The 19,152-nt window shown below is 38.1% G+C and overlaps 2 protein-coding genes across 2 annotated transcripts; one reads left to right on the forward strand and one right to left on the reverse strand.

Annotated features, from left to right (window-relative positions):
• Positions 1 to 945: 945 nt before the first annotated feature.
• K444DRAFT_514211 (HET-domain-containing protein) lies at positions 946 to 1,900 on the reverse strand (the record flags this gene model as incomplete). The annotated part of the gene is made up of 3 exons (XM_024873537.1): positions 946 to 1,131; positions 1,186 to 1,449; positions 1,523 to 1,900. Coding segments are annotated over 3 exons (828 nt in total), but the record flags the coding sequence as incomplete, so codon positions are not given.
• Positions 1,901 to 10,885: 8,985 nt separating this feature from the next.
• Positions 10,886 to 12,760, forward strand: K444DRAFT_588791 (HET-domain-containing protein; the record flags this gene model as incomplete). The annotated part of the gene is made up of 1 exon (XM_024878075.1): positions 10,886 to 12,760. The coding sequence occupies one exon, from the start codon at positions 10,886 to 10,888 to the stop codon at positions 12,758 to 12,760; it is 1,875 nt and encodes a 624-aa protein (XP_024737667.1).
• Positions 12,761 to 19,152: the final 6,392 nt, after the last annotated feature.

Below are 19,152 nucleotides of genomic sequence, written 5' to 3' on the forward strand. Positions count from 1 at the left end.
TCCAAGGCAGACTCGCCACCATATACAATTCTTCGATACGCACTCAGCCCCCTTAGTTGCTTGATCTTAAGCTTCAGGAAATCAAAGGACGGAGGCCCGAAGCCCACCCCCACCATTACCCCGGCCGTCCAAAGAGCGATTCGGTAGCTATTAAAGATAATCAACTCAGACCATTATACCTAATCTTCACACGATATAGATATTGGTAGGGAAGTCGCAAGGCAGTTCGCTATGTCGACACATATTCCAAGAGCAGATACCCACCCGCTCATAAAGAGGTAGACCCTTTAAATGATCAGGTCTTTTGGACGGATCAAAGGGCACCACACACAAACACAATTGATAAATATTTGCGCGAGCAATCTCAAAGCACCATATCTCGTGGGTCCGTGTAGAGACGTGACGGATATCTGGTTCTCAGTCCGCAGTCCGATCACACGCGAAGTTCTCTACTCCAGTTCGGATCGTGTTCGCGTACCGGATTGCCATGATTCTGCTGTTGAGCTCGCTGCTTGGTATTGGAGAAATCGTGCGGCCAGAACGTGGATACATCCTCGTCATGCGACCCATGAGGCGTAGCGCCGTAAATAGTTGAAGTGCCTGCTCTTCAATCCCTTCAAGATGCGCTTCGCACGTCACACTATTGTGGTCGCGTGAATCAATCTCCTTGAACATTATGGGCGCTATGACTCCGTACCAGGACCAGGTCGGGGCTCGAAATATAATTGGTCGGTTGAACATCCCTGGCGTCTTATGCTTTGGGATGGGTTCTGTATGGCGAACCAGCTCGTGTTCATAACTAGAAGTTCTCGAGCCGAAAAGATCCGCGTCCGGCTGCACACTTAAGGCATCCGTCTCGTCTTTTTCCAGAACAATTGGATTCTTCCTCATTAAAATATGGTGTTCTCCGTTCATGGGTCGAGCGCGCGACTTGGGGACTTTCAGATCCACCGACCATAGTAACTCTTGCCACATTTGCTCGCCATTTAGATTTTTTGCCCATAGCCCAAAAATGCATCGGTCGTTTAACATCTTCTCCGTCAGGCTCACAACCCCCGCCGTAGCGATCATCCTATCTGTTTCTAGGGTTATGTCACGACTTGAGTAAGCTTGGACAATCTGCCTCCACGTCTTGTGTATTTCCGCTCTGGACAGCGACTTTGAGTTCATTTTCTTACTCGCCACAGCTTCCTTGAAGGATCGGTAGCTTCGCCCGTGGCTGTGGCTGTTGTACACTAGATCGGGTATACGTGTTGGATAGGACTCTGAGGCGTTGATGCAGACACAATCCCAGAACAGCTCGTCGGCTGTGAAATACAAGACCCTTGGTGAGAGCAATTGTTCTTGAAGGATCCATGCACCAGCATCCAGGACCCCCGAAGGTCTTCCCAGCGCCTGATTCATGACGATCTGCGAAAGCGAAAAGCTGCCCAGATTTTTGGAATAGTGCTTTTTGTCGATGAGAGAGCCGAAGATTAAGAGCACAAGGCCGCTTGCGCTGATAGGTTCTTTGTCGGAAGACTCCATTCTCATAGCAGTTGTCGACAGCGGCAGCAATGGTCATAAGTGAGTTTCGAAATATATTAGCCATATTCGAGGCTTGGCTCTCCCAGTCTGATGGGTCATCTTGAACGATGCAAAGCGTATCGATCCATAGGTAACGGAGACCGAGCTTCCTGGTGATGACCACAGCGTCACGAAAACTTTTGGGTAGAGTGCGTATTGGCATGGAGATTGATCGGTCACTCAAATTTTCCAACCTCGTCTTGACCGTATCGTAATCTCCCCATCGATGGCTTAGTGTCAGGTAATAGTCGGAATGCTCTTTGCTTGAATAGAGAAATGGTTCTTGAGATCCATCTGGCGGTCCAACATCAATTACGCGCGAAGGAAGAAGCGAAGAACTTTTTTGGTACTGGTTACATTTGACATGCTGTGTTAGGCATGTGTGTAACCATACTCCAGCCATAGCTAATGCACTTGCTGATCCAGTAGTAGAATCATCAAGGCTATCAACCTGCGAGAGCAAGGTTGCCATGTCATCTAGCAAAGAATTAACCCAGTAGAATCAATAGGATGCGAATATCTTACCATCCAGTGAAGCGACACGAATGAATCCTAACTTATTTCCGCATTGCACCTTAATCTTATCCATAAAATCGGACCATAGCTGCTCTGGTGAGGCTCTTAAGTGGCGTGTCGAATAGGCCTTGTATGCTAATCGAACATCCAAGTTCAGGTGCTCAGTTCTGGGTTCTGATCTGACGCCCCGGGACAAAGTTCCATCACCTTCTGTCCCAGCGGTTGACTCCCCTAGCACCGGGTTCGGGCCATACAAGGAGTCCAAGATCATTCTGCACAACACACAACCATCCTCTGCAGAACCTTTAACCTTCTCAAGGGTAAGATAATTGTATTGTGCATCTTCCCGCTTCAGAGTCCCCTCGGCATATCCTCTTTCCCAACTGGAGCAAAGTCGACTCTGAAAATGCATGCACTTTGAGCAGAACTGAAGCCCGGTTCTCCGGCTGCCTGGAATGGATTTGAGAATTCCCGATAGGATTGTCTCGAAAGCTTTTGCTTTGGCGAGAATATATTTGGCAGGGCTATTATTCCGAGTAAGGACATCCGTTAGAGCAACGTTTCTGGTCCAGACAGCCAGTTCCCATGCGCTAGTATAACCACGCCTCTCCTTGCTAAAAGTCCCTCCATGTTGTAGCAGCAATAGAACAACTCGAAAATGTTTATGATCGAGCGCAAGGTCTGTAGGTGTTGTCCCATCACTTGCTCGAAGAGTGGTAGTAGCATTGTAGCAAGTCTATTTATATAACTAGTTCTCGAAATTAGCTAGTACTATTATATAACTAAATAGCTTAAATATTTAAATATAATAACTAGTCTATGTCTATAATTATAATAGCTCGGCACTAAGAAAACAATTCTATAGCTAGAGCTTAAAGTAAAATTAAAAAGAATACTAGAAATAAGCCTATTTAATCTATTACATATATTATAGGCTATAATAATAACCTTATTAACTGCGACAATAGAACAGACGATAACTTCCTATTAATTAAAGAGCTCCTAAGTTAGATTTCACACAAGGGAATCTTAATAAGGGGATATTAAAATCCTAAAGATATCCTCTAGTATCTTAAAGAGCCTACTCTTAACATAAGTAAAAGCTGTCCTAGTCTAACACAGTTAATATTAGATAATAATATAGGCGGCAGCCAAGGTACTAGAGGTATACGCAACCGCTCTCTAATTACTATAATAAGTGTTTTCCTGGAGAATTCAACACCGATACCAAACGGGTTATACTCAATTATATATTCAGACAGCACATTCAGCATCCCTTTTCAAAATCTCCAAATAATATGCCGAAACCTTAGAGGAATAAGTGAGGTGTTTGCGATTTCTTATCTTTCGTCGAACCTCCACTAAGAGTCTTTGCACATATTCGTAGATTCTTCTGGGACCTGAATTACTCAACTTTCGTTGTTTGATATTATGAAAGGATTTAATGCGCCGTTTCTGACGATAATGTTCTCAAGTAAGCACGACCGAGATTATAATGACGATTCAGATTGTAGGTCTATTTTTTGGAACATTTCGTTGCTAGCATTACCCCGCCCCTTTCTTTAGCGATTCACCGCTCGCTAAAACGGAAAAATTGTTGCAAAACAGTGGAGATTGAGGGCTTGGATTTTCAGCTCATGCGGAGTAAGCAACTTCTATATATGACGGGTTAAGGATACCCTCAATATGAATTTGGGAGCCACAAGTACTCCCTCCTAATCCTCAGCCTCCAGCTGTGATAGTTCCTGGGAGTATCAAAGATCCAAGATTCACACTAATGAAGACAACAAGTATAGCAGCATACGCAGCTGTCGAAGTAAAGATCTCCGAGCGCTTCGCATTTGTGAGTAAGCCGATTACTAGGGCAAAGAGACTAGTGAAAATGGCAACCAAACCCAGTCGCAGTTGCCATCCTCGGTCCTGGAGTATCGAGAGGCAGGCTATTACTCCTAGGAGGAGAATGCCACTGAATACGATGCTTATAAGATAGCTGGCGAGTTGTATTCGCGCTTCGGAAAAGTAATAGATACCAAGGTCTGGTTGGGGATTACGTCTTCGGTCCTGGAAGGAGTTAGCAGAGTTAGGTTAGCTTAATTATACTAAATTAGTATAGTCTGGACATTATCTCTGCATTACAAACTCCCCTCGAAACAGAAAGATAGTACTATACGAGAAGCCTTACCCGAAAACATCTCCCAAATATCTTTCGAAGTATTCGACTTAGTCGATCGTCATTAGATTAAACCAAAGTTACGAGATCGTAATGATCCGATAACATGTTCGCATTATAGTTAATAAGAATCGACTTGTCCCTTGGCGTCCAGAAATATCTCTGGAGCGTTTCCAGTATATGATTAGAAGGAGCTGCAAAGTTCATGACTTTTCTTGCCTATATCAATGCCTCTTCTGGACAAGTATTAGTCCCAGAAATCTTTATAAAGGGTAGTAGAAGTGCATACTATAGTCCCGTATTGCCTCTTTGATCTGTCTATACAGCTCAACTCTCTCAAAAGCACTAGCTCCTATCTCATCTTCCCTATTTTGCTCTACTCTTTTAGTCACACCTGGCTATAGTACTATACTTCCCCCTTCCCGCTCTTCTTAGTACCATCTCGCCTTGGCCTTCAAGTCGCTATATGCCTTCGCCGACAGCCTTGCAGTAGCATCATATACACCAGTTTCAGTATCAATCTAGTCGAGTTCATCTAGCTTCTCTTGCAGTTCGTTCACATTACTTTGGAGATATAAGAGATTACAGGCGCTGAGACGGTCGAAGCATTAGAAGATTATACTATCCTAGTCAGCACTTATAAAGTAAGAGAGGGCAGGGAAGCCATCTAAACGTTTTGGATCGTAGATACGACCGATTTGGGCTTCGATATCTGATATAGTCTTTCCAAGTTATTAAAGAAGTTTTTGATTATTAAAATAATAAGGTAGTTGAGAAGCAATAATAGAGCTCTTGGGTTACATTATATACTCGTTCTAAGCCTTGCCCTCAAGTATAGTCCCAAATTAGGTTATACTACAGAAATAACATATACCTCCCAACTTTTCTTTTTTGGTTATATAATATCTTTTTTTTATTATTAAGTCCACTATTATATCTATTTAATTGTCATTATACTTTATATAGTGCCATTTTCTCACTTTTAATAATTTCACCGTACTAGGTGAAATTAAGGCGTTTCAGCCTCCGGTTTATTACTATCTATAAGACCAGAGGAGATTATGGCCGCCTCAGCCTCACCGCCAGACGGCATCAACGGCTCTATAAGCCTATTACAAGAGCGAATATGGCTAGTATAGTATATATCTAGCCTATTTATTAAAGACGAACCCGAAAACTAGTTCTTCTCGTCTAATAATAATTAGCAATTTATAGGCGGCAGGTAATAAGGCTTTAATATAACTCAATAGCACTTCAATTAATTCGGCTTCTATAGCAGAAGTATTAACCCTAATAATCTTACTATAGGTAGTAATAATAGTATAGCTATTTAATCCTTCCATTAGAACAGCTTTATAAATCAGCTATTAAACCCTAGTATAAGATTTTCGAAAGGCTATATATACTTTAATAATAATAACCTAATTAAAAGTCTCGGAAATAATAACTATTCGAATCAAGCCTCCTTTAATTATCTTATATTAGATACCGGTTCTAACTATAAACCAACTTTCCCATTATACTTAGTAGTTCTAACTATTTCAGAAGAGGAATTAATAGATTATTAGGTGAGATATAAGCCGAACTCAGCTATAAGACTATATATAATACATCTAGAAGTAACTAAGGAGGATTCTGCTATAATATAGTTTATCTAAGCTATCTTTAGATATTATTAGACTAATATATATAGGGAATATTATAACTTGCAGGCGGCTATTAGCGGCCGATATTTTATAGACTCTGAGGGCTATAGGCGGGCCCTAGGGCAGCTGGAGTTAGTAAGGAATATCGAGTTTAATATTAAGGCAAAGGTACTAAGGACTAAAGAGCAGGCTACTATACTATTTAAAAAAATAACGAAACTCCGAGAACCTGCCTGGGATATAACTTATAGGATAGGGCGGCTAATAGGAAAGAGGATATAGAAGAAGAGCTTTCTGGAAAATATTAATCTTATTAATAAGACAGAGCTAATTAAGGTTATAAGAAAGATACTAAATAAGTCATTTTTACCGAGCCATAATGTCTTTATATTTCCCAATACCGGTTCTAATTAGAACTTTATATTATATTATCTACCGAAAAAGTACGAATTCGAAATGGATATAAATATAACTTCTGTCCAGATTATAATCCGCTTAGCTAGTTTATTTAGTTATAGGAGATTATTATTATCGGGCCCTATAGTTCGCTAAAGAAGCCTTAAGGTTATAGTTAAGGGATATAAGAACTTGGCATTTAGTAATACTAGTACTAGTCAGAATATAATATCGGATTATAAGCGGGATAAACTCGGCCTTAAAATAAGCTCAAACCTAATATACTTCCCGATAAGAAATTCAAAACGAATATTTTTACTAGGAACTATTAAGGTTCCTATTACCTTCAAAGATAATCCTATAAATATTATAATAATTATTATATATATTATATATATCTTTATATATAATATTCTCCTTGGAAACAAATTCCTTAAGGCTACTAATTATTTAATAAAATATATATATTAGTTCGTTTCTTGCCTATTTTCTCTAAAGTCAAAATGATTTATAAACTTGCTTGGAGAGACTATAAACAGGTTCTATAGGCAATTAGGGAAAGGAATTAAGGTTTTCGCTCTTTCTAATATCGGATCTATTAAGAATATTATAAATACTAACTAGGTATTAAAGAGAGCTAAGACTAGTAGCTTTGAAATTCTTTCTCAACCAGAAAATTATGGCTAGATCATATTTCCAGATAGTACCAAAGAAGCTATAGTTAGATAAGTATAAATAACTATAACTTTCCCGGATAGCAAGGTAGTTCTAATAGTATTTGAACTCCTGCCTAATTATTATATCCCTGTTATACTAGGATAGGACTTCATTTTTGACGAATATATATATATATATAAGGTATCCAGGATCAATCCGGGAGGTTTCGAATTATAATTCTGGAGATGAATTAATACTAATAGGCTATAAAGAGAGCCAATCTAAAAGGAAAGGGACTAGGAAAGGTACTATACCTTGCAAAATAGATAACCTCGAAAGACAAGTTAAATGGAATATTAAGTATTAGTACGGGCGGAAGGCCTCTCCTGAGGAATAGGACCAGGAGAACTCTAGAAGAGAATAGTATTAGCGACGGAGAAACCCAAGCTGGCAGCCTGGCCCACCTCTTATAGATTACAAACCTTAAGGGTCTCGCTATATACTACTCTTACCAGGGGAAGACGGTATAAAGGAAATATAGGATAATCTCTATTTCGGTAACTTTGGTAGGGATAAGGCAAATTAATAGCAAAATTAGTAGCCAAAATGATTTCTCTTTTAATATTCTGAGAGAATTTAGATGAAAATATCTGGGTCGGGATAAGCGTACAAATAATATACTGGGGTTTTTGAGTTTATAGCTAGGGGATATTCCGGGGGGTTCTCTATATAAATCTTGTAAGTTTAGAGCTATAGGCTAACATTTTCAGGGGCTTATTACTTTACGAGTTGCGAGTCCAGTTATAAAATAAGTCTAGGTTTTATAGTGAATTTAGTAAGTATACTTCTATCCTGTCTCTTTATAAGGTAAATAAGATTTTGACTAATTAAATCTTTTTAGAAAAGAAGATTATATACTAGGGACCCCTTAATAAACTAAATAAATGTAGAAGATACGAAGCCAGTTAAGGAAGATGCAATGTATTGCAATACGTTATATACGAGTCTAGGATGTTTATTCGCTGTCTTGTACAATTCGCGAGTAATAACGGAATCAGCTTATAGCGGGTCCTTGAGGTTGCTACAGGTTATAAAAGGACGCGAGTTCTTCTTGGATAAAATATATGCAACTCCGAATTTGGGTATCCTTCCTTCCCTAAAAACCCCTTCTTCCATCCAGAAGTAAAGTTCTCCAGAGGAAAAAGAGCCAAAGAAGGATAATATCGACCGCGATAAGAGAATCACTAAATCTAGGTTTAATTATAAGAATCTCCTAAAAGCCTAGTAAGCGAGAGCAGAGAAAAATAAGTCCCAAGTAATCTCTACTTGGAAATCCGAAAATAAGTATTCCAAGTCTAAGAAGGGCAAGGAGGTAATTCCTCTGTAGCTAGGGCAGCTATAAAACCGGTATCCTGGTCTGTTTTTCTAGCTTAGTGCGACTAAGAAGAGAAGATAAAAGGCGGGGAAGCGGTTCTTTCCTGGTAGGCTGCGACGGTATCCGCTCTGCTGTCCGTAATCTCTTATTGAAGGAAAGAGGCATAGAGGAGTTAGAACCGGTGTTCACAGATTTGGTGCAGGTAGCTGGCATCTCGCGAGCGCCTGAGGCTGTACGGGGGCAGAAACAGGCAATGAGGAATTTTTATAGAGCGGAGAAGTACTTTAGTACGTTTCCTAGTTTTTGTGTTAAGGATGGGATGACAGGTTGGGCTATTACGTCGCGGTCCTTAACGCCGAATGTTGAGACGTGGCAATCGATGGATGATAAGTAATTAGAGAAGTTTAGGGAGAAGCTGAAGATAGAGTTTAAGGGGTGGTGTAAGGAAGTTAGAGCCTTGGTAGGAGGAGCGGAGAAGGTAATTAGATATGGACTTTATAATCGCAAGGCGCTGGATCCGGCGAATTGGGTATCTAGAGGGGGAAGGTGTTACTTAGTAAGCGATACGGCGTATCCGACGAGTCCGTATTTGGGATAGGGTACTAATCAGGCGTTGGAGGATTATTAGCAGCTTTCTAGTCTACTACCTGATGTTAAAAATAGGAGGGAACTAGAGACGGACAAGCTAAGGAAGGTTTTCAAAGAGTTTGCGGCAAAGAGATAGCCGAGGACAAAAGAGTTGGTAAAGGGCGCGAGGATGCAAGGGGAGCTGAGGGTTTCTGGTAGTAGAGAAGAAGGGATGTTGAGAGATAAGAAATTAAGAAAAGAGTAGAAGGATGTGGAGGCAGTGAAGGCCAAGTGTAACGGGTTGTTAAGAGAGCAGTTTTCGTGTTAGAATGTAGTCAATGAGATTAACATGTTAGTTTAGATGTCCCCTAAGACCTCTACCAACTCATCTATTACAGTTTGTCTAATCAGAGCGTCTGTATAATCTCAGTCCATCCTCCCCGTCTATTATCGAAAAAGAGCTATTATCCATCTCTTTCCTTTTAATCCCTTTATTAACTTCTGAATCTGTTACCCTGTCTGCAATTTCAAGTATCAGTGCCGTTTCCACGCTAACAATCTGAGTAATAGCTTGCTATAAATTACTTAGCAATGTCTCCTCTTGGGTTGTCTAAATACACCTGTAATGAAAAGTATTAGAGCTAAATGGAGGCCGATAATAATTGAATAGATTGTGAATTCTCGAGAGCGGCTAGTTGGAAGCGGAGCATGAAGCTCGTGACTGAAGCCGGTGCTTGGAGGTCGAACTCCACTGCCAACATGTAGTAATGTGTACTGTAGAGGAGAGTCTCATAGGCTTATAAGGCTAATGCCAGATGAGAAGTTTCTTGCAAGTTGTCTTGAAATATCCTTGAGTGTGGGAATTGGTGTGTCCTCAATAACAACAAAGGTGTCAGAAATGATACGATAGGAATTAATAAACTACCTGAATTGATGGACTTGTTTCCTCATCCATTCTTTCCTAATGAGGTTCTTGAAATGTTCAAGGGGTATTACAAGGTAGGATTTCTTCTGGTGCAAGTGCACTGAAGGACCTCAGTGACATTGTTGGTGGTGGCGGTGTCAGGATGGCGCAATGCTTTCCTTGCGAAATGGACGGAGCGACCAAACAAAGCAGCTGACTTTTCGGGCTGAAGCTTCCGAAGAGCTTCTGCTCCGGCAGTCGAGCGATAGCCTGGCTGAATACTCAGACATTTGTCTCGGACGATATGTGACTACTGGGTAGAGTGCACGGTCCAGAAGCTGAAAACCCATGTGAACCATCTTGCAATTTCGTGCCAGCGCCGTCCTCAGCTATTTATCAGCATTTGATGGAGGAATTGCTGTCGCAAGATGGACTTCGATGAAGAGTCGTCGTACAGCGATACATCTCAGGATTCAGCATCCTATGGCCTGCATGGAATCGACTTCTACAACTCGTACCAATACGCGCAATTCGCATCGAGATTCGGACTTGGCCCAGATTTCCCAGATGGGTCAGGACATTCGCAGCCGTTGTCACAATCCAGCCTCAATGATATCTTCTACAATCAGTGGTTGATGATGGCCGCAGCCTTTCTTCTTTGGCATTCGGTTTGGCACACTGTGGTATGCCGTCTCATGATGTGGATGATCTCTTCCGTTGGTAGCATTTCACAGCTTAATTGGCATTTCAACTACCCGAAACTAGTGGACATATTTATCCATATTTGCTTGCTACTCTGGGTCTACTGGACGGTCTTCAAAAAGGTTGCGCAAACAATGGCGCAACTTTTGACTCGACGTCGCGGCCCAGAAATTGATCTCTCCGACGTTGTCGCATCTCTGATTCTATATTCCATTGGATGCTTTATTTGTCACAACATTAGATCGGTATTACGTGTGTTGACAAGACCTATGGTACTCTTATTGATTGGTCTCCTAAGCTTGCATGCTCTGGGAATTCTCCGGTGGGCAGCTGTGCGCTGCAAGTCGCTCTTTCTTGCAGGCCAAGACAAGATATGGCTATTCTCGATGCAATTGCGACGTCGATGCAGAACGTCTTACCAAATTTACACAAGGCGCCGCTCTGGATTATTTCCAAGAAGTCCTTACAAGTATTCGAAGCTCAGAGCTTCAGAGATCAGATTGCTCGAGCTTCGCAGAACCCATCCTCTGGCAAAGCTAAGCATCCGTCTTCTGGCGACCCCTTCACCGAGCATAAAGTTTTATGAGGCATTATCGTATACCTGGGGGGATCCTACAATGAATCATTCTCTTCCTATTGAAGGATATTCTCTTTTGACCACCAAAAATGCATTTGAAGCACTCCATGCTCTCGCACCGCACTGGGGGAAACGACTGGTCTGGATAGACTCGATATGCATTAACCAAGGAGATGATGTGGAAAAGGGCCGACAGGTTGCATTAATGGGAGAAATATACAAGCAAGCAACAAGAACAGTTTCCTGGCTCGGCGGCTCTTCCAACGCTGATTTCGCTTTCCTCCAACTTCGCCGTCTGAAGCGGCTTTTAGCTGGGAACCACGATATCAAAGCCATCACTCGGATGGTCGAGAAGAGTAGCCTTGGCCCTGACAATGTTCATCATTGGCATGCAGTCTCAGAGCTTCTGGCTCATCCATACTGGTCTCGTGTCTGGATCGTACAGGAGGTGGCTGTTTCACGAACCGTGGACATACTGTACGGCACACATTGTGTGCCTTTGAGTTCCGTAACTGATATCATAAATCGGTTGTGGCGCGCACCCGAAACAGATACCCTATTGGAAAGACCGTGGCAGCTGGGGACGCTCGAGAAAGGGATGCTTTCCAATTACGGCAACATGAGGGCCATCTTCGAATTCAGACGTCTCTTCCAGCAAGGCCAATTCCCTCCACTCCATGGTGCTGTACAAGCCACACTTCTCTTCAAAGCAACAGACCCGAGGGATAAGATCTATGCCTTCTGCAATATCGCCAGAGAGCCGGCAGCCGCTGCTCTGGATCCAGACTACACAATATCGGCACAAGAAGCGTTCACGAGATTCACAAAGCGATACATACAGAGCAATTTCCGGAAGTTGATCCTTGAAGCTGGACTTGCCCAAGACCGGCAGCTACCTGACCTCCCATCCTGGGTTCCGGACTTTTCGAGCACGGATGACTTGCTTCCTCCAATGGCTCGGACGGGGCTTCACCTCAAGGACCACTACGCAGCCTCTGGAGGTGAAGCTATCTCTATCGGTATTGACTTGTCCAAAATTATTCGAGTGCAGGGAGTCTATGTTGATCAGATCGACTTTCTTACTTCACACTCCATTGAACGCTCCTTGAATCCCATGTCTGCCGATTACGTTGCTCCAGCACTCAACGCTTGGCACGAAGAAGCTATAGCACTTGCAACGGCTAAGATCCCATTGAAATACCGCTGCGGCGACGAATCAAGACGCAGGGCGTTTATCAGAACACTTATTGCAGACAGAGACGGCTACGGATCGGAAGCTCCCGCCGTTTATTATCGAAAGTACTACAAAGACTGGTGCAAGTATCTACGCACGGCGGCAGAGGAAAGGGTTGAGCTGGATAACAACAACGCATCGGACTCAGAAGAAGGAGAGCACTTGGAGAGTGCCAGGTACTTCTCTTCTGCTGTGCTGCGAGTTGCTCAGATCCGCAAGTTCGCAACCACGACCGGGGGGTTCATGGCTATAGTCCCGAAAGAAGCAAGAGTTGGAGACATTATTTGTGTTCTTTTTGGCATGGAGGTGCCGTTCGTATTGCGGCCTGTTTCCGTAGAGGCTGGAGAGGAGCAGACGCATCTGCTAATTGGCTGGTGCTACTGTCATGGGATCATGATGGGAGAGTGTTTGGAGACTGGGCAAGCGTCTCAAACTTTTGTTCTGAGGTGATTCGTGTGCCGCTCTATACAAATATTTTTCCAACTTTAGCAAGAATTCCTGGTGTTCCGCTTTGCGGTCTTTAGCACTCATACATAATTGTATAGGGGATTCTGAATACAACTAAAGTCAGACTCATATGAAGGTGTTCAAAATGGAGGTCGGTCAAGGTCTGGAATACGGCGGAGGCTATACTTGACGGGCGAAAGAGAAACCTTTCTTTTCAAGATGAATGGTCTTTAGGAGACTATGATGACAAGTGGTGATTATCTTTCTGGGGAGCAACCCCACTTCTTACCGCCAACTTCCCAAGTCCAACTTGCAATCCTCTCCAACCTTTCTCGATAATAAATCCAAAGGTTATAAGCATTTTTTTTTCAAATACCTAGGCCATATCATCCTTACATCCTCACCCCCCAATCTCCTTCTCGTCTCTAAAATCCCCAGCGCTTCTGGCGCTGGCTCTCGAGAAAGAATAATAATCCTCCTCAAATAGCAGCTCCACCACAATCACTTGACGACTCCCTTAAGGGCCTATCTGTCATAGAGAGCTCAGGATTCTCACCTTACCGTATACTTTACGAAGTAGGCGTTCCTAGCGTTATATAAGGTAAAGATACTTTAACAACTTACGATATTCTTACAATTGTGTCGACCTCTTCCTTCTAGTATACGATCTAGAAAGCGCGACACGAGTACTAGCTTCTCACGGATGTAATCGCACTACACCAAGTCTAAGATTCTATAATATTCCATAGATTAGCGACAATGTTCACCGCCTAATCCAGATACCTGCCAACGCCATCCACGATATAGTAAACCTATTAAAGGTAGATAATGTGAGTATTCCGGGTGTCATACTCCTTCCGGCCAAATATTAGCATTAAAAGCTTCCTCGAACTATCGACGAGGTCGATAACTTTATCCTACTATTATTAACTTTACTTAATACCTTCATTAACGTCTAGATTGATCTTCCTGACAATAATATATTATTACGAGAATATATCGCGACACATATTAGATATTTCTACCTCTATAATCATGATATACGAAAACTAAATATCGAGAACGGACTTGCTACCGAAAACCGCCAGGTTCATTTTGAACTGTTACGGGGTAAAGACACGCCATATGTTTTCCTTATAGCGAAGAAGTGTTAAGAGCATCGTCGAAACGTTAGGAATCAGATTCGACTAGTTCGATACGAGCCAAGGAAAGCTACTTGAGAACTGGCCACACGTTAATGCAGAGCCCTTAAGACAATGCGATTGGACATAATGCGAATTTTCTACTACTTGGCTTAGGCAGAAATCAATTGTGCCTTTAAGTATCTCAAGAGTCAAGGACCATGAATTACGAGAGGAGGGTAGAGGCTTTGATGTTTTTGGATACGTCAAATTTACTTGCTTGCGGCAGTACGCAATTCATCACACCCATCCGTTCCCACAGATACCTCCTCATATTTGCTTCGCGTATTATGAGGATTAGGTGCTGCATTGACTTGAGGACGCCGAGAGCATAAGCGCTTCGGCATCCTGTTTCTTATTGGAGGAGCTATTTGCGTCGCGGGGACCTGGCATATGGATGAAGCTTAAGACCCGTTGAGGATCGGGAATAATTGTATGTATGTTGGATCAGGCGCAACCCGGAGCAAGATCCAGTCACGTGAGGTCTAGTGGTAAACAACCTGAGCAGAAGCAGCTATGCTTACCAGCCGAATATGGGACAAAGATTGAACGATTAGAGCTCAGATACCAATGTGAATCATCTTCCCATGTCATTGGAATACAGTCACGTGACTAAGGCCACTTCTACGTCCATCCCCTTGCTTGCTTGGAAACTAGGTGCTCGGATTCCTGCACTCGCCGCTCGGACAGACCTATCAACGTGGGTTCTGATCCAAGATTCGGAATCAATGTTCTTGCATTTCCGAGAGAGATCCGAATAGCAGTGGTACAAAGCGACGAAGAAACCCTCCGATTGTGCAACTAGAACGGTTCCTTGCTAGGCAGCAACTTCAACATCGCATCAGAAGAGCTCATTTTATTCCTTCAAGGACATCATAGCTCGGGCGCTCTGACAATCGATTGAATCCAAATCATCAGCGGACGACAGCTTTTGGGCTTTTTGGACTTCCGCTTTCAGGCTTTCACGTAAAAACGGACAAGCGTTGCGCAGCTGTGCCACACAGCAAATGCGTATTCCTTGGCCAATCGCACAGACTAGATACCTCGGACATTATAGCCATGCGTTCCACGACATGTAGCATAAATAAACTCTTGTGGGACGACTTCATTCCCCGATGAGGACAGGGGCAACGAGGTATTGAGATGAAGACCTTTCCAACTGCTGAAGAGGACCCATATACTTCTTTAGAGGGGATTTGAAGATGTGGTCCAGGCAGCCTTTCGAAATTGAAGAAAGTAGCAAGTCGATAGTCTGCTATAGTGTGGAAATTTGCAACACATAAGCGCAAGAAGTGTACAGGAGAGACTGAAAAGGCAGATGATTTGCAGGCGCATCACTCCAAGAGTGTGCACTGCAGCCACAAACCTTGGGTGTGCCCGCAACGGCTTGCGGTAATGAATTGATAACAGCTCAAACAGAACTCTCTGTGCAGCCTTCCAAAGTATACAGGCGAGGAAGAGGACAATAGCGTACATCAAAAAAGCCATACCGGCACCCGAAGGTGTTGGAATAGTCACTGAACCACTCAATCTGATTGGATAACAATACGAGCAGAAACATTTTGGAGCGAGAATGGAGTTGACCTACCTGTGAAGTATTAGCTCTAGTTGGGGTCTTCCTGACTCCCGCCGGTACGTACTACTGGAATTTTGTTCGTGATACCATTAATGTTCTCTTTGGTGGTGTCCGCATCTTTCTGCTGTAAAGGAAGTGCTGCGTTGAGCTTCGAACTGAGGATATTGAGTCCCTCTAGGGTGTGCTTTTCCTTCTGCTCTCGTGCAGTGGGCTTATTGCGCTGGTTAACATATCTGGTAAGAACTGCTACGGGGTCGTACGGTTACTGTTAGGCGGTGTCAACTTCCATACCCACGGCCTTGGCTTAACTTCAGAGGAATAGTGAGGGACATTGCTAGAAGAGCAATAGAGGGTAACTGGACTTTGCGAGCTGAGATCTGCTCTGCCTACTTGAGATTGGAGAGTAACGAATGACTACGTAAGGCCTGCCTATGCGAGAAAAGGAAATCGGAAAAAGCGATAGTCATGGCGATGGGGATAAGGCCCTCTATATTTGGCTGCCCCTCTATGTTTGGCTGCTCCTGATAATACTCGCTTAATTTAGCTGCCCTTAATAATACTCGCTTAGTTTTGGTGTTCCGACCCCTAAAAACAGTAATATAACTATCCCGGATCCAGGGATCAAAACACCACTACCTTGACTCTAAAAGTAATAATAATTTATAAGATTTATTTTAGAATAATTTTAAGAACTTTAATATTATAGTATTTAATTAAATTAATTAAATATTATTATAAAGTCTTTAAGTCTAATTTTAATATAATAATATTTATATTAAATAGAATTATAAAAGCTTTATTATTATATAATTTATTATTAATTTTATTTAAGAAAAAAGGAAAAATAAATAAAATAAAGCTAATATTATTAATGATAGTCTAATTAGATTAAATCTTTTTTTTTTTTAGAAATCTATTATATTAGTTTATTTTATTTTAAATAAAATTAAATATAAAAGAATTAGATATTTCTAATTAAGAAATTAAGCTATTTATTTATTTTTACTTTTATTATTATTATTATTATTATTTTTAAACCTAAACTTTTATTATTTAGTATTTATTTTATTATTAGAAAGCTTATTAGAAAAATAATTAAAATATATTTTAAAATATAAAAATATAATAGAACTAATAATAGTTTTAATTATAAACTTATTTTTTTAAAGTATTTATTAATATATAAATCTTTTTTATTATATTAAAGAAATTAATATAAAACTACTTTTATAATAACTAGCTCTTTTAATATATATATAAAAAGGCCTATATAAATATTTATAGCTTTTTAAAAGCTCTAATTTCTAATATTAAAATTTAAATAAATAAAATATTATTATTATAATAATTATAATAGTTTAATATTTCGAAAAATAAATATTTAAGCCTATTAAGTTATTAATTAATAATATATATAAATTATAATATAGATTAATATTTATTTTGTAAAATACTAAATTCCTGTATAATAAAATTATTATTTTTTATTAAAATATACTAATATATTAATATATAATTTCGGATTCTTTTTTTAATCTTAGCTAATTTATTATTACTTATAAGAAAAAATAATAAATTAATACTAAAATTCTTTTTTTTAATTAATAATATTATTTAAAAAAATAATTAAATAATTATTTCTTTAAAAATTATTAATATAACTATAATTATAATTATAGCTTCTAAAATAAATATTTATATAATTATAAATTCCGTAAGTATAATAGTTATTTAGATAAATTATATTTTATATATAAAAACTCAAATATTACTTTTAGAAATATATATTAAAGAAATAAAAAATTAAAAAAACTCGATTTATAACCCGAAATTTCTATTAATTTAAGGCTTTAAATTTTTATTAATTTAATAAAAGTTTAGTAATAACTACTTATAATTAGTAATTAAAATTAGAAAAGAAAAATATTATAAAAATAATAAAAATAATAATATAAAGAATTATTTAAATAATATTTTTAAGGCTTTTCTAATATTAATAAATAAAATAAAAAATTAATATTTAGATTTCTATTTTATTTTAGTTAAAAGCCTTTTAGCTATTTTTTATTATATTAATAACTATAATTAATACTTTTATATATAACTTTAATTTTTGATTTCTTATATATATTAATTAATAAATAAGAATTATATCTTGAAATTTAGTAAATTATTAATAGAACTAATTATAAAAAATACCTAAATCTTTATAATAAATAGTATTTTTAAATATAATATCTATTATTTTTATATAATTATAATTAATATTAAAGCTTTCAGATTTTTAATTTTTAATTCTAATTAATTTCAAGCTTTATAATAGACTAGTAATAATATTAAATTTAATAAAACTACTAAAGATTAAATTTATATTAATTAAAGTACTAATTAGATAAATATAATTTTATATTATATTTATAAAAATTCTATTTTTATTTAGTTTAGCTAATATAAATAAGCTAGAAATTTATTTTTATTAGATATTTTATATTTATAATATAATATTTCAAATACTTTTTTCTATTTTGAAATAATATATTATAAAGCTTTATTTTCGAACTTTTTATTTATAATAAATCTTTTTTTTATAAATATTAAATTATAATATTATTATTAGTTTACTAGTAATATATAGTACTATTATATAAGTTATAGAATACTATTTATATGTAATTAGTAAAGTTATTTAAAATATCCAGATATCTAATAGGGTATTAAAATAAATATTTCGCCTTTAAATATTTCGTCTATAATAAGAAATTTAGGAAGTAAAATATTATAATTCCGGAATAGTTTAAAGCTTAAAGAATTCAATTTTTAATAGTAAAATTAAAGTAATAGTTAAAGAGCTTTAAGAATATATATAGGATATATATTCTAGAGAAAGAATTCTATAGATATAAGTATTATATAAATAGAAAAGATAATTTTTAAGAAGGTAATTTTAGGGCCAAAAGAAGTCAGTTTTAAAGAATAATAGAAGTTAAATAAATAGATAAATAGTTAAATAGCTAACCGCTTTTTAATTAGTAAAAGCTAGTATCTTTTCCTTAGGCTACTAAATACTTTTCCGGAATTAATAGTAGTTTCTTTTTTTAACTAGAAGTAAACTATTTATTTTAGGCTATTAAATACTTTTCTAACTAGCTAGGTCTTTTTCTAATCTATAAGTATTAACTAATTAGTATTAGTTTATTAATAATATATAATACTATTATATATAGTTAGTAAAGTTATTATTATTTAGAAATAAGAATTATAATATTATAATATTAATATATAATTTCTAAATCTATTAAGCCTAAAGGGGTCTAGTTTACTAGTTAAATTACTAATAGAATATAAGATTATATAACTATATTTTATATCTTATATTTTATTACTTATATTCTATTACTTATATCCTATATTCTATATCCTATAACTATATATATAACTTCTAAAGAAATAGTTATACTAATATATTAGTTTACTAGTAATATATAGTATTATTATATAAATTATAAAATATTATTTATATATAATTAATAAAGTTATTATTATTTAAAAGTAAGAATTATAGTATTATAATATTAATATATAATTCCTAAATCTATTAAGCCTAAAGAAGTCTAGTCTATTAGTTAAATTACTAATAA

The sequence above is a fragment of the Hyaloscypha bicolor genome (genome assembly GCF_002865645.1).
Source record: "Hyaloscypha bicolor E unplaced genomic scaffold K444scaffold_58, whole genome shotgun sequence".
Taxonomy (NCBI): Eukaryota; Fungi; Ascomycota; class Leotiomycetes; order Helotiales; family Hyaloscyphaceae; genus Hyaloscypha; species Hyaloscypha bicolor.